This window comes from Heliconius melpomene, chromosome 19 (genome assembly GCF_056956725.1).
Source record: "Heliconius melpomene rosina isolate 202511_hmr_F chromosome 19, ASM5695672v1, whole genome shotgun sequence".
NCBI lineage: Eukaryota > Metazoa > Arthropoda > Insecta > Lepidoptera > Nymphalidae > Heliconius > Heliconius melpomene.
In genome coordinates this window covers 1,095,272-1,111,424 of record NC_140407.1, presented here as the reverse complement: position 1 = coordinate 1,111,424, position 16,153 = coordinate 1,095,272, and the positions used below count along the sequence as shown (strand labels likewise).

The window sequence follows — 16,153 nt, the reverse complement described above, 5'->3', positions numbered from 1 at the left end:
TTTTTATTTTGCCAATGATTTGTTTCTTTTTATTCTATTTCTTCTTTTATAACATTACTAGCGGCCCGCTCGCGGTTACACCCGCATGAACTATGTTATTATTAATTTCTGTCTCCATGACTACGTCCTAGTGACGTCTATGCAAAATTTGAGACTCGTAGCATTTGTAGTAACGAAGTTTCATATAAACTTTCGACCCCAAAAACAACCCCTTAGAAATCGAATATTGCAAATTCCCGTCTTAGCGAGCACCTACGTCCTATAAGTAACTCCTATACAAAATTTACGATTCCTAGCACATGTAGTTTCTGAGATTTCGTGATGAGTGAGTGACCTTTCGATTTTATATATATAGATTGTGCGTGGCTAGTACATTGGTAAAATTTGACATAGTAATTTATTTGTAATGGAAAAACATTTACATTTTTATTATATCATCATTTATTAAATCAACAATTGTTCTTCATGTTCACTTGGTTGTACAAATATTTAAGAAAAAGCAATTAATTATTAAAAATATTTGTAATGTGTGTAAGTTAAAAAAAGCAATGGATCGATTTAGTTAACTTTGTGTCTTGTCACACTGAGTGTCTTAACATTAGGTACCCTCCATATACCATGCTATATGCAGGATTTAGCGTATATAAAAAACTAGCGACCCCCTTGCGGCTTCGCCCGCTTTTACTACTGGATTATTCATGTAATGTATGTTTGCAAAGCACTTAAGATAATGTGAAAATTAATTAAACCCTAATGCAACCCGCATTTTCAATAAGGATTTTCCAATTGTTTTACAAAGCAAGGATTTTTTAGTAGGTACCGTAATTTTAAATCTGTGCTACTAATCTTTTCAAGTACTTATTAAAATATATTTAAATGACTATTTTTAGATAGTTAAATGACTATTTTTAAACGGAAGAAATTATAAACAAAAGCCTACCTACTAATAACTACTACAAAAAATATATCGCGCTGAAATAATACATTCAACTCCAATTATCCAATACGTGCAAACGCATCTAAATCTTCGTTGCTATAAAGGCAGGCGGGTTTTTTTTTGCTTGTGGTTAATGATGAAGAGGGTATTCTGTCCCTGATGAAAAGCAAGCACTACGTGGCTTATTGGAAAATTGGTGGAAAATTAAATAGAATGCATCGGCCGGGAATCGAACCCGGGCCGCCCGCGTGGCAGGCGAGCATTCTACCACTGAACCACCGATGCATGTAAGGTAGGCGGGCGCGGCGGACGCATGGCGAGTGGCGAGCCGTTTCCCAGCAAGGATTTTTTGATATTGTAACAACTTCTAAAGTACTTATTAAAATGAAAAACAGAAAAGACAGTTTTGATCTACATTAAATGGCCAACGTAACTAATATACTTATTTATATGCTGAGAGTAAGGAATAAGTGAAACTTGAGTAACATACAGCTGATGTGTCAACGGCGGGAGGTGTCAACAATTAAATGCGTTTTTCTGTAAAACTATTCGCAATTTCGAAATTGTGTAAAAAGCAAATGTTATCTTCCTTTAACGTAGAAAGTTAATAAAGTATTTTAAAGGATAAGGATTAATACCATTATGGAAAAATATCCCTCACAATAAAAAATATATTGAAATTATTATTTTTAGAAAAATGATCACTACACGTTATCCTTAAAAGATAAAAATATGCTCTCGCGGACTTTTTTGTAGATCTTATTAAGAGGAACAATACTCCAGTACATTTTTTTCATGTAGTACTTACCATTAAAGCAGCGCATGCGCGAAAGTGTCTCAACGGGTAGGACTTTATTCATATTTATCGTATTTATGTTAATTTACATAAGAATGTACAAATAATAAACTATATATAAACCTTCTACGAAAAATACTCGACCTAATGGTGAAAACCGCAACAAAATCCGTTGGGTGGTGTAGAAGAAGAAGAGTTAGAAACAACAGACAGACACGAAAAGCGACTTTGTTTTATAAGATATAGGATAGGATATGGAAAAGTTTTTTAAGCTAAGTCCAGTAAAGCTAAATAATATTAAATCCATCTCGAAGTGCATCTGCAGGTTTAGATTACCCAACTTTAAAGTACTAGAACTATTTTCTAATGCTTGTTATACACAGGCTCAAAATATGGAAGAAACGGCTACACGCGCTGTATTCCGCATTAAGCTATTAAGAGTTATGCTATATATACGAGTATGTAGGATTGATAGTAGATGTTATATATAGAGTTATACAGGGCAGCAAGCAAAAGGAGCCTGGGAACTTAGTGATTAGACACTCCAGTCCCAACAAGACATTACCGTTTCCCACTGGAATCTGGGTTCTGGAGGCTTTGCGTGTTGAGTGGCGAAATAAAAATATTACTGTCAGTCGCACATAAATATGTAAAATGAAAATAATATAATATTTTCCTAATCTCAAGTGTGCAAGCTATTCGTACGTGTATCCTAGCCTTAGATACTTAGAACTTATCTAAAATAGTATTTTCTTTAAGTTTTCATAGCAGGAACTAACTTCCTTTGCATAAAATTATACGACAAGCTTTTAGTATAAAAGTTTCTTTTGTTTATTTTAAACTAAATTCCTTTACTTTAACCATATATTTGTATAGTAGTATAATTCGCGGAATAAGAGTCAGATAAACGTATCTACATTTTCTACATTTTAAAGGAGTGCGCCAAAAATACTATGAATAATCACCAATTTAATTAACTATTTCGCTTATCTTTAGCAGGCCAATTTCTACTTACTGATATTTTTGAAAATCTTTAAACATCAATATTTTTATCTTCACACTTACCCGCTATATACTTATTTCGTTTTTGGATTTGGTTGCCAAATCGAATTTATATATAAATCGAGACTTCTCCTACTCAACGTGTAATACGTGCAGTAGGACAACAAAATGCTGCATTTTTTATTGGAAAACAGAAAAAAAAAATTCCATAACAAAATATTTACCCACAATCGTCGTGATAATATACTCTGCAGGATACTGAGTGAAATAAAAAAAATAGGATAAAGCGTGAGGCTAAAACAACTTACCCTACATATACTTATATATCAAAAATTTAACTAAAACATCAATATGTATTACCATACTACAGCATTGACCAAAACCAAAATATATAAAAGGCAAAAAGCCACATAGTGTAAAAACACTGCCCTAAATTCGTTGTAGGGGGCCATCGGACCGCGTAATTAGGAGTACCGTCAACAAAAATAGTGTATATATTTATTTTTAGCATATTTTGATGATATACTGTTGTGTTAGTAATAATCGATTGTTTTTTATTATATTTTATAATTTTACTATAGCGCTTACTTTTTATATTCACCGAAAGTAACATAATGTGTCTTACTTATCTGTAATATGCGATAGTATATATGCTATGGCAACATTTTTCTTTATAACGCAGCTATGTTTGTAACTAAATTGTATAAAAGGTGACATTTATTTCTTATGCGATTTTTTTAGCTTCACGCTTTATACCGCATATATCAGGGTAAACATCTAGTGTTGAGATACTCCGCTCCTCGCTTTCCGCCTAATTATGGAACTCGACGCTACGCTTATACGGTAATAAAGCGAGGAAATGAACATTCATTATAATAATAGTAATAAAATCTTTATTTCAGACATACATAGTCCATATACTTGTTAGTATACATTTGCTTAACTTACGTTAATTCATCGATTGAGAATTGTACACACAACCGTCGCGCTTATAGATACACGCTATATGCTACACGAGCGCTACTGAGCACAAAATACATAAATATAATGCTTCAAAATTGCTATAAACACAAACAGTGAAAATGTCTTTCTATTTGCGTTTTTAATTAAAGAGAAAACAAAACGAAGCTTTAGGAGTTTAGAAAACAAAGGAATCAAACAACTTGTTCTAATCAACTGTATACCCGATTTTCTAGTAAAAAGGCTTATAAAAATACGTTTTTGTCATCGTACCCTTGACCGTTGTAGGTTCGATTCCCACTTGGAGAAATGAATTTGTATTAATTTTTTTTATTTAACTCACATTACGCTAAACACACAACCATCGCGTTACATTAACACACACTTTTGCCCCTGTGTCACGACGGCCTCTAATAATATAAAAGAATATTTCATATTCCAATATCACCAACACATATCTTTGACAAATAGTCCACGCAGGTAAGGTAATATCTTAGAAAATACAATTTTCATATAAAATTCATTTTACGCTTACACGTCCCGAGTCTCATAATAGGCTCGTATGAGCACGCGTCATATCACTTCTACTTGCTGATTAAAATCATACCACATCATATTGAATTATTCTCTGCAAGGTTAAGTACAGTTAGAATATAAATACATTTTCAAATATTTTATTTTTAATTTTTTAGTAAATAATAAATATTGAGTTTCAAGCTTTTGATCTCAGACGACAAGAGAGACAATGACTTTATGACAGTAAAAATAGAGAAAATATCACGTTATTTTTAGCTACGAAGTCGTTTTTTCTTCTTTTGGTTGTCCAGCACCTGCATTTTATCGAATACTAGCGGACGCGCGCAGCTTCGCTTGCTTATTTAGGGGTGAATTCTAATAAGCCACGAAACATGTGTTCAATATTTTTAAGAGTCTAAAAGAGTCGGTGGTTTAAGAGTCGGTGGCGATTTAAAGATTTTTCCATACAAACTTTCAACCCCTTATTTGCACCCTTAGGGGCTGAATTCTAGAAAACCATGAAACACATATTCAATTAAATATTTTTAAGAGTCTAAATTTCAAATGTTACAATAATCGGTGGCGTTTTAAAGATGTTTCCATACAAACTTTCAACCCCTTATTTGCAGGGTGCAAATAAGGGGTTGAAAGTTAGGGGATGTAATAAGTAGGGGATGAATTCTGGAAAACCATGAAACATGTGTTCAATTAAATACTTTTAAGAGTCTGAATTTCAATTTTTATAAAAATCGGTGCCAGTTTAAAAAAAAATCTATACAAACTTTCAGCCCCTTATTTGCACCCTTAGGGGGAGAATTCTAGATAACGATGAAACACGTGTTCAATTAAATACTTTTAAAAATTTGAATTTAAAATTTTATAAAAATCGGTGCCGATTTAATTTTTTTTCCATACAAACTTCCAACCCCCATTTCACCTCTTTAGAGTTAAAATTTTTCAAAATCTCTTCTTAGTGGATGTCCAGATTACGAAAGTAAACATCTGTCTAAATTTCACGTTTCTACCATCAGCGGTTACGGCTGTGCGTGCGTCTTACCTCAGTCAGTGAGGACAAGTCCTTTTATATATATATAGATTGTAGACCCTGGAAGAAATATGTTGAGTATCTATTTGAGAGTTGAGAGTTGAGTTGAGTTTGAATTGAGTTGAGTATCTAAAGGTCTCTCACTCATCACAAAATCTCAAAAACTGCATGTGCTAGGAATCTCAATAGGAGGATGATTTGATTGATTGATTTTGCATAGGAGTTACTTATAGGACGTAGGTGCTCGCTAAGACGGGAATTTGTAATATTCGACTTCTAAGGGGTTGTTTTTGGGGTTGAAAGTTTGTATGAAACTTCATTACTACAAATGCTAGGAGTCTCAAATTTTGCATGGACGTCACTTATAGGACGTGGGTACTCATGGATAAAGAAATTATTGAAGTAAAGTAGTTCACGCAGGCGAAGGAGCGGGCGGGCCGCTAGTATTTTATAAATCTAATAATTTATCTGTTAACTCACTAACGAAACATAAGCCTAATTAGAAATCATTAATTAATGTACTTGAAAAAAATATAATAGTATTTAATGTTTTTGCAATCAGTACTAACACGTCTCATTACCGGAGACTGCGACCGCGTGGTATGTAAGCATCGCGCGGTCGGCAGTGTTCGAGTTATCCTATTGATTAACATACATAATGATAACTGTTAGATAGAATGATTATCGAAAGTGAGAAACGGAGAAATTGTAACTCTTGGTTCCCTCTGTGTATATAGCAGGGCTATGCTTGAAAATACGTGAAGACTAAAAATAACTGTATTTCACTCATGTTGCAAAATATTTTTAAATATAAAAATATTATTAAATGATTAAACTTTACATAATAATTGTTATTTTCTCTTCAATTACGATTTATTATAAACAGAATAGATTGACTAAGGGACTCTAAATCAGTTACGGCTATTTAAATGTAAATTGAGGACATGGTCTTCAGGGCATGCGATCGTGTAGACTTGCTACAGTTTGAAGTTTATTATATCAAGATATTCATAATTTTTTAATTAAATCTGAAAAATCTTTAACAAATGCAACTCATTTGTGAGGTGTAATCACGATGGTTATGGTTTCGATTCCGATACAGAGGAATGAATCATTTTCGATTCCCTACGCTGGTAGACAACAGTGAAACACGGTGTTCAGTTCCACCGCTGAACAGGTTATATCTCGGATTAGGGTGGAAAGTAGAGGACGGAATGTCTTGACACTAAGTTCTCCCTGCCTATCCTGATACGTGCAGGATCCCACAGAAATATTTTTGTGTGTCCCAATACCGAAAGTATCACGTTTACAACGTTTCCGAATCTGTAGAGAGTACCTACACTAAATTTTGAATTGTAAATTGCTAGACGCGTATAATTCTATCAGCGTTCGAGTCAGGTGCGATATTAACATTCTATAGCAAATATCAAATCAGAGTTGCACGTCGTCAACTAAAACTGGATTTTAGTTTTAAAATGATAACGGTTAAAAGCGGTTAAAACTAGATATTTAATATTCTAGAAAATTTAAAGGTCTTATAGAAACTATATTATATTATACCTGTAAAGTTATTTATTAATTGTAGTAATATTTTTAAAGAAAAATAATTAGATTTTTTTAGCTTCACGCTGTATCCCGCTCATAATAGAGCAGGCAGAGGAAGGAAACTTAGGGTTAAGACGTTCCCCACCTTCTGCAGAATTCTGGAGGCTTATGAATTGAGTGGCTGAACTGAAAGCCACTAATTAGAAACTTACTGATATTTTTTTTTACTTACAATTATTTTAAAAGATAAAAAAGATATTATAGGCTTTCGTGGCGCAGTGGGACGTTATATTTCTGATCCCATTCACGTATATATGTATATTCCTTTTATCTATATATATATATATAGAATTACTGCTATAAAGTCCCATCAAAATTTAATTCAGTTTGGTTATTGGTATATTTTATAGAAAAAATCATTATATAACCTCGAAACACATTTTAGAAGATTAACTCACGTCATTCAGTCTATGACTGTCATGATGAAATTGAAAGTTAAATATGTTTATAAATAATTTTAATTAAAAAATCTTTTAAAATGAATTACATGGACCGATTGCCGACGGTGATAAGCTGCTGCTTCTGTTGTTTTCTGCGGGCCGGCACTGTTATGATAGCAATATTCTCTTTTGTACGTATCTTTGTATTAAATAATAGGATATATTTATTACTTACTTTTATATCTATCCTATTAATAATATAGTATATGTCAAAGCTTGTGATAATGAATGCATGTTTGTTCCTCTTCCATGCAAAAGGCGCATTTATCTAAAGATATTGTGTAATTTGGCTATAATACAACAATAAGTTTAAACCGGCGAAGCCGCACGTGGTGGCTAGTACCATATAAGATCTATACAATGGCGCTTATTTCTTTAAACGTGCATTAGAAACCTAGATGTGTTGAATAAATTATATGTCATAGTTGGTACTGGAAAATATCTTACTGACTCAATGGATGTGGGTTGAATCTTGTTTTGAGGGAATGACTAATATTTAAAGAAATGTTTGCCAAACAAATTAGACTTAACAATTTTAAAATGCTTAAAAACTGTCCTAAATTCTATTAATTTTACTTACTGTTTTGTTTCTTTACTTTAAAAAATGAGGAATATTCCTATAAGAAAAAATAAAAACTAAAACACACACCTTTTATGACTATAAATATATCAAAACCCGAGTAGGCTTTGCTCGTAGTTTAGGCGTTTGCGTTTTTCAAATGTGTTGACCCTAATTGGCACTAGTGCTTCCTGGTGACGCCGAGCTTGGGGAGGCCGACCTAGCAAATTTCTGAACTTGGCTTGTTTATGTTTTCTCTGCCGTGCTTAATAAGGAATTCAACATGAAGTGAAAAAAAACAAATATTTAATTATTTCACACTTATCTTACAGTTATCAGGCCTCATCTTCGCGCCCAATGTGACACATACAAAAGGATTCTGGAGTATGGACCCAGTCCTCTCGTACTACAGCTCGGTTACAGAAAACACTTTACAATTCATATTGGGTGCTGTGTCGATCATGCTATGTCTTGTCAGCGTTTTCCTTCTCGTGGGCTCTATTTGTGTATGTATTAAAGTGGTTAAAGATTGTATTATTGTAGTTTGTTTACGTTAATCCTGATGGTTGTAGGTACCATTCCCAATCGTGAGAATTAATTATTTTTATTAATTCGCTCTGGTAAGAAGCTTAAATTTTAAAAATTTGAGCGAAAAGCGAGAAACTGTGTGTACTGCATGAAGCAAAAATTATTGAAATTATATGTATCTACTTTTTAATATGTTCAGTTAAACTAACCACGAAATAGCGATATACATTTTAAACATAAAAATCAATTACCAAATGAACACAATTTGCTTAAAATAAAAATGGTATTTTTTTATTGAAATATGGTGTTGAATTTTGCGATCCTATATCTAATATTTTTGAATCAGCCTAAAATGAACAAGAGAGTGGCTGCCAGATTTCCCAAACGTGGGATGTAAGCGCGCATACACTAGGACAGGCAGAATAGAGAGAGAGATAAAATTAAAATAATTCTTTCTTCCTAGTGGGAATTAAACCCAAAACCGTCGCGTTTACATTCAGACACTTGAAGTGTTAACATAAAATATACCATAATTTTATTCTTTTACAGAATGTACCAATATTAATATTGATTTACCAGTGGGGCGCCATAGTGTACAGCTTCACCGTCTTTCTTATGTTCCTTATCCTCTCCATATTTTGTTTTTTTATTCATACAAATTGTGTAGTCGCTGGTGCAGTGCTTTTTGGCCTGATGATAGTTCAAGTACTGGGTAAATGATTTATTGTTTATTTAAGTTAGTTGATTTGATAGAATAATATAAAATAGATTGCTTTTTTTAAGGCATCGATCATTTAGGTGAACAATATGGTATAATTACCTCGATCTGGTAATGAGACCAATCGTGGCGATGAGTCCCGCCTCAAGTTTGAATTTTAACTGTGTATAGGAAATGAAGTCACCTAACCTTAGATTTCCTCTGTCCACTCTGCCATATACTTGACATTGACATATACACAAAATATTACCCAGACTGGGAATTGAACTCACAATTATCATCTTCACTCATACAGTTGCAAGATAACGTCAAGAGAAATCTTCATGTAAAATTAAAATGTGTAATGCGTTTAAGAATGTAGATGTTAATTCATTTAAGTAGCGCTCCGTAGCGCCGCTCGTAGACAGCTACGAGAGTGCTACGAATTGATTCTGTTTGAATGAGTTAGCTTTGTGAATGCTTGTGTAAAAGTATAATATGTTTTATGACTTCTATGTATAAGATATATAGTAACCATAAAATACATGCTTTGCTCACCGATGGCACAAGGGTGTAACTGTAAAGATGGTTGTGGATTTGATTCCCACTCGGGGAATGATAATGATACATTTAATATTTAATAAGATAACTATCTGGTTGTTAACGCAACGGTTATTTTTATTTCCTAGCTCTAATAACAAGACAAAGAACGTCATTGATTACTGCCATTCAACATGTGATGTCTCATAAAATGAACGAAAAGTGAAGCAAGGAGTGACTTTTCACTAAATTTTCTTTTCCTACCCAGCTATGCGGAAAAATAAAATTACCAATAAGATCACTGTTCTATCACTGTTAATTATTCTAAACTATACAAAAAACTTAGTTTTTTTTAAACAGAACAAAACATTTTTTTTTCTAGTGAAAATCGAACCCGCACCCATCGACTTCATTGAGGTACATGCCTAATGATTTTTAATTTATAATTCCAAACTAATTTAATTATTATTTTTGTTTTCCAGTGACCATGTACTTCGTTATAGTAACAAACAGCCTACGCATGACCCTAAAGTATCTAACTAGCGAAAGTCCTCTACCCTAAAACAAGATCCCAAAATTATATTTAAAAAAATATATAATTACAATTTTACTTCAATAAACTTGTTTTTATTTTTCAATTATTTTGTGAATTTGTGATGCTTATAATTGTTTATTCGAATTGTGTACGTGGTAAATAAAAAATGTTTTTTTATCTAATTAATGAATGTTTTACTTTTGAAACCGTCGTATCAACACGAGGCGAGGTGTGATAGTGAAAGCGACGGTTGGGGATCATATTTGAAATGAAACATTTATTATTTTCATTTCTTCGGAGTATTTTAGCACTAGGTTCTCAGGTTCCCTCTGTCTTACCGTGCTATGTCCCGCACATACAGTGTCAAGCTATAGTAAAAAAAAAGAAGAAGAAAGTTTTATTTTTAGCTACAGTAGAAACTTGAATATCCGAATTGTTTATTATCATTACTTTATACAACCTACCACAGTGAAACATAAGACAATTTGTATACACGTAAATATGTATATATGTCATAAGTTGGAAAATGTTAATAATTTCTTAATATACGTTAATTTTCGTTGATATGTTGCTGATAATTGTTGTAAATGCTTGATATGTTGTTGCCTTTTGCTTTTAATAGACAAATAACAACTTTGTGCTACATGTGCACAAAACCAGCTTTTCTTTATACATTCGATTATCTGAATGACTAACGACATCAATTAGTTCGGTTAATCGAGTTCACGAGTCCATGTACGACGAGTGTATGTAGTCATCGAGTCCACTGTACCTCACATATTCCTCGTTTTATTCATTTTGGATGGTAGGACTCCATGCCGCAATTGCTCTACCAGATTGTGGATAACTTCCTGGAGCAGTGAGAGTATGTATATAAACGCGACGTTTATGGCTTCGATTTCCAATATTTCAATATTTTTTTTATTATTATTTCTTTGCCCTAGTAACAAGAAAAAGCTTGCCGATAAGTTTCGCCAATCAACACTATGACTCCTATTCTTATTATTTTATGCTTCTACATAAATATATTGTTCAAGGAAAAAAACAGCATATTATTTGTATAACATAATAAAAAACTTTTTTCATTATAAGAGTTCCACATTTTGGTTGATGGTAAAGATGACATGATAATACAAAATGAGAATACTCAAAAGTTCCGGCATTTGTTTGCAATATATTCTCTAGGACTTCATAATAATTTTAAGATTGCTCGATGCTTTAATATAGCATCTGATTGTCAAAGCTATGGTCCTAGGTTCGATCCCCACTAAAGGGAAAGATTAAATTTATTTCGGTTTAAGAAGAATTATTCGTAAAAATAAATAACAATAATTCGTGTGTGTCATATTCGCTGTTCTTTAATAAAGTCACTTGCATACGGGAGACATATATTCTTTAGAGGATGAGGAGGATTAAGCTATGCATATGCAAGCTCTAGGTTTCCCTCACCTATCTTGCTATATACAAGATTCAGCGCGATTAAAGAAAAGAAAAACATGGTCACTAAAATAATTTTAACATCTGCTTAAATAATAAATATTAAATTTTCTTTTGTAACCTTTTCCGTTTAATTTAATTTTGTTAATAAAATATTTACGAGAACATCCGGCCCGCTCTATTTCAAATTTAGATCATTATTAAGATCCTCATTATCTTTGATCTCCTATAATATCTTTTTCGACGTATTTTCTGTATTTTTCTTATTTTTATCTCAATTTTTACTTTCATTTCTAAACTAACTGTTTTCAAACGTCTGTCAAACGAATTGACAATTTAATTTACAATGTATACTTTTCTATAATTTTCTTTTAATAAAAATATAGCTGTGAAGATGATTTTTTAAAGTGTTTTTATTCAAATAAATCAAAATGTGCGAGATATTTCCCGAAGTTGAAAGTTGCTGTTTTGCAATTAGTCTTCGTGTTGGAATGCTGTTGATATCAGTTTTTGCTATAGTTAGTAAATAATTAATATTTTTCTATAACTGCTGTTTAGCCATAAAATTGTATATTAATAAAACTTTTAATTCAGAAATATTAACAATCCTTCTCGTATTTTCCTGCATAGCAGTGCAGACAGATGGAATCTAGCATCAAGACACTTTCGAAAAGTTGCAAGAGCGCGAAACTCAACGCCGCACTTTGTCTGACTAAGGGGGGAAATTAATATAATTTAAATATAATCATTCCACTGAGAAGATATCGAACATCCTACTACTCCGTCAGAGGCTATTCACACTGCGCCACGACGGCACCTAAGTTTAATTAGCAAAAGCTGTATTATAATTTTAAAAAACTGGCAATTGCATTTAATAAACTATAAAGTTTATATTCTCAGAGTTGCAGTGCTCGTAGTGTTTTACAATACTGCGCTACTACGCAGTTACATACACGAGTTCACTTATTGTCAGACAAACGTTAAAATAGAAATACGTAACTACTACAGTTACTTAATTTAATTTTATTTACAATATCTGAGGTAGGTACTCCTACTACACGTCAAGTGAAATAAATATATACAGCGTATAGTAATAACAAAGTCAATAAATAATTATTAGTATTTTCAGATGACAGGCGTCGTTGGCCTGAGTGTGATTGAAAAGAGATCGAATATAAGTTATAATAAAGTCCAGAATTTTTCTCACATAACAAGTAAGTTTCACTTTTCAACTATCCTTTAAAAATTTGAAAAAGAAATAGGAAATCATAAAAAAATATAATATTAAATATAATATATTATATATTCGATTTGAATTGATATATTTTTTATTTTTTTTGCGCGCTGATAAGAACCTCAGGATGCGATGGATAAGCTGAATGACCTGGTCTCGTCAGGCATTAGCTGCATGTCTACTGTATTTATGATCACTGGACTGTGTCTTTTAGTCGGAGCATTAGGAGTAAGTGTTCTTCAAAAAATCTTACTAAATCTTATATATGCATATTTCTAGTTTCACGCTGTATCCCGCACAGAGCGGGTAAGGCAGAGTGGACCTGATGGCGCCGTGGCAATGTATCTCACTGTAAACGCGACGGTTGTGGTTTGAGTCCCACTCGGGGAATGAAATTTTTTTTTCCTCCGTCTGTTTACAAAAGAAGGAGCGGCATTAAGTTCCCCCACCCAACTTGCAATGCTTGCAAAATTGAGCGGAAATTGGAGAACGTCTTTACACCAGGTTCCCTCAACTTACCCTGCTATATGTGGGACATAGCGTGAAAATTTTTGTAATTCTATTTACTTGTCTATTTACTTTAAACCTTTACTTTAACTTAAATAATAACTTTTAGTTAAAGTAATAAATTGCACAGTACGCAAGTCTAGACATATTAAAAATTAAGTATGTATTAAAGACTAAATACTTGACTGGTAATGACCAGCTTCAACTATTTCAACTAAATCAGCTTCACACTGTGTCCCGCATGCAGCAGGGTAGGCAGAGGGAACTTAGTGTCAGGACACTCCGTTCCCCACTTTCTGCCGAATTCTGGAGGCATTGCGTGTTGAGTTGTATATCAATCAATTTTAATAGAATAATATAAATTCTATTGATTCACATCAAAGCCTCAATTAAGTTGGGAGTATTTCACAAAATCCGAAAACCAATAAAACGATTCATTCATCTCTTTGTCCAATTGGGGGTATTGTTAGAACTTGTGCAAAGTATTTTGATCACGTTTCGTATCGATGTTGACCAGTGAAAGCCTATTTTTGGGTTTGTTTTTGGGTATAGACTTAAATGAAGCCTAGGTATTATTGCTACTTAGAAAATTAAAGCCGTCACAGCGACAGTTGTGGGTTCGATTCCCACTCGGGTCATTTAATTGTTTTTATTTTCTCGCTCACCAGAGCGAGAAAATAAAAACAATTAAATGACTAGGCACCAGCCTAGCTAGCGTTGCATTCCACCTCCCAACACGCAATATCTCGAAAATGGGGCAACGGGGAACACCTTGAAGGATTCCCTTCCCTACCCTGCTAAATGCGGGAACAACGTAAAAGAAATTTACATGCTTTATTAAAATACTAGAGTAATTAGACTTTTTACTCTTTATTACTTTTGTAAAGTATTTTTTCATATATTTGTATATTATGCCGTCAGGATACAGAAGGTGCAGTTCAAATATTTGTTTGGTTGACATTTTTCAACGTCATCTTCGGTTTCTTCTTGGTGCTAGCGACGGCTTTCGAGTGCCTTGCGAAGACTACCTGTATACTTAGCGGCATGGATTGGCTTTCGGGATCATCTTTATTAGTGTTAATTGTTGCCTATTTATGTGGTGAGTTATTTTGTATTATAATATTAGATTGAGGCCGTCATGGCGCAGCGGGACAAGGGTTGACTGTTACGCGACGGTTGTGGGTTCGATCCCCACTCGAGGAAATTCGAATTCGTTCTGGAACCAAGACAAAAGACCGACATTGAGTTTCGTCACTCAATCTTTCGAGGCTCGAAAAATTCGGCGGAAGGTGGGGAACGGAGTGTTTGACACTACATTCCCCTTGCCCACCGTGCTGTATGCGGGATACAGCTTGATTTACAATCTGACGCTATACCACTAAGTTATCGCGAACTAAAATATAACATTTCTCAAGATGAACTTGTGACTCTCACTCTTATTACTTATTTACACCCCCTGTACCTATACGGGTTAATAATTCAACACATTCTATTTCCAGTGTGGATATACTTTATATGCGTCGCAAACAGCTACGTGGTGGGCGTCTACCAATAAATAGTGAATTTTGTTTTCAGAATGCTGTCCATTTTGTATTAGGATAGCTTTTTCTGCTAATAAAAGTACTAGAAGGTCTATTTTCCTTTATTTTATTTATAAGTTTTGCTATATTTACGACTACCTTTGGAAAATAAAGGAAAAAATCAATGAAAGTGAATGTAGTGATGTTCAACGTGGGGAACGGAAGTGTCTTAATGGAGAATGGAGTGTCTCAACACTAGGTTTCCTCTACCTACCTAAGACACCACTGAGATATAGCGCAAAAGCTAAAAAAATCCACGAAATAAAATTTCTGACACAAAAGTAATGGTATTTAAATATAAAATCTCATATTTTCGAGTCCCAAGTCATTAAATATAAATCCCCTGCGTACAATTTTAAAACAGCGGTGTTTCTACCGACTCTATTACTTTAATTGAGCATTTACATAATTTTCTTTATGAAAAAACGAATTGTCACGGTTTTTGTTTCGAAATTTTCTTGATTGAATGAATCAATTTTTGTTTTTTTTTAGCTTTACGCTGAAACCCGTGGTCGCGCAGGGGCACTAGTGTAAACGCACCGGGTGTGAGTTCGATTCCCACTCGGGAAAAGAATTATTTAATATTTTTATTTTCTCGCTCTGACAACGAGATAAAGCGCGGCATGGAGTTGTACCACTTAACATGCTATGCCTCAAGAAACAAAATGTTTATGGGGAATGAAGTATCTTAACTTAGGTTCCCAGGTTCCTTATACCTTCCCTGATATGCGCGATATACAACGTGAGGCAATAATAAAAAAGTTCTAATATAGGTAACTTTTTGTATTCAAAGTAATTACATAAATCTAAATATACGATAACTTACTTTTCCGATTCACAGAACTTTTAAATTATGAAACAGGATTGCCGCCACATGCTCCACTAAAAGTGTTGGCCCATTAAAACTTATAGCCTCAGCCGTGTACTTTGGTCTCAGGTGAATTATGTATACTATAAACTTTTATATACCTAGTACATTAGTATTAGGTTGAATGTGTACCCTGTGTCATACACAATTTCCTATAAAGAAAACCAATATAAAACTGTAAGGCAACTTGCTCGACATCCGCTAAGTACAGGAAATGAAGGCGAGGCTTCCGTCATACCACGGAATTAATAGGTTAGCTTCCTACGACCTACTTTGTTTACTTTCTTGTTGATATATAATTTTTTTTTATGAAAAATTATATTTTATTATTTTTTAATAATGAAATAAAGAGCTTATTGAATAAAAT

At 33.4% G+C, this 16,153-nt stretch overlaps 2 protein-coding genes across 2 annotated transcripts; both read left to right on the top strand.

Annotated features, from left to right (window-relative positions):
- Window positions 1-7,339: 7,339 nt before the first annotated feature.
- On the top strand, window positions 7,340-10,187 carry LOC146528231 (uncharacterized). Its single transcript, XM_085202780.1, has 4 exons — window positions 7,340-7,432; window positions 8,193-8,366; window positions 8,938-9,100; window positions 10,108-10,187. Exons 1-4 carry the CDS (start codon window positions 7,340-7,342, stop codon window positions 10,185-10,187), a joined length of 510 nt encoding a protein of 169 aa, XP_085058906.1.
- A 1,841-nt stretch (window positions 10,188-12,028) lies between these two features.
- Window positions 12,029-14,893, top strand: LOC146528230 (uncharacterized). Its single transcript, XM_085202779.1, has 5 exons — window positions 12,029-12,115; window positions 12,727-12,811; window positions 12,950-13,059; window positions 14,260-14,437; window positions 14,838-14,893. Exons 1-5 carry the CDS (start codon window positions 12,029-12,031, stop codon window positions 14,891-14,893), a joined length of 516 nt encoding a protein of 171 aa, XP_085058905.1.
- The last annotated feature ends 1,260 nt before the right edge of the window (window positions 14,894-16,153 follow it).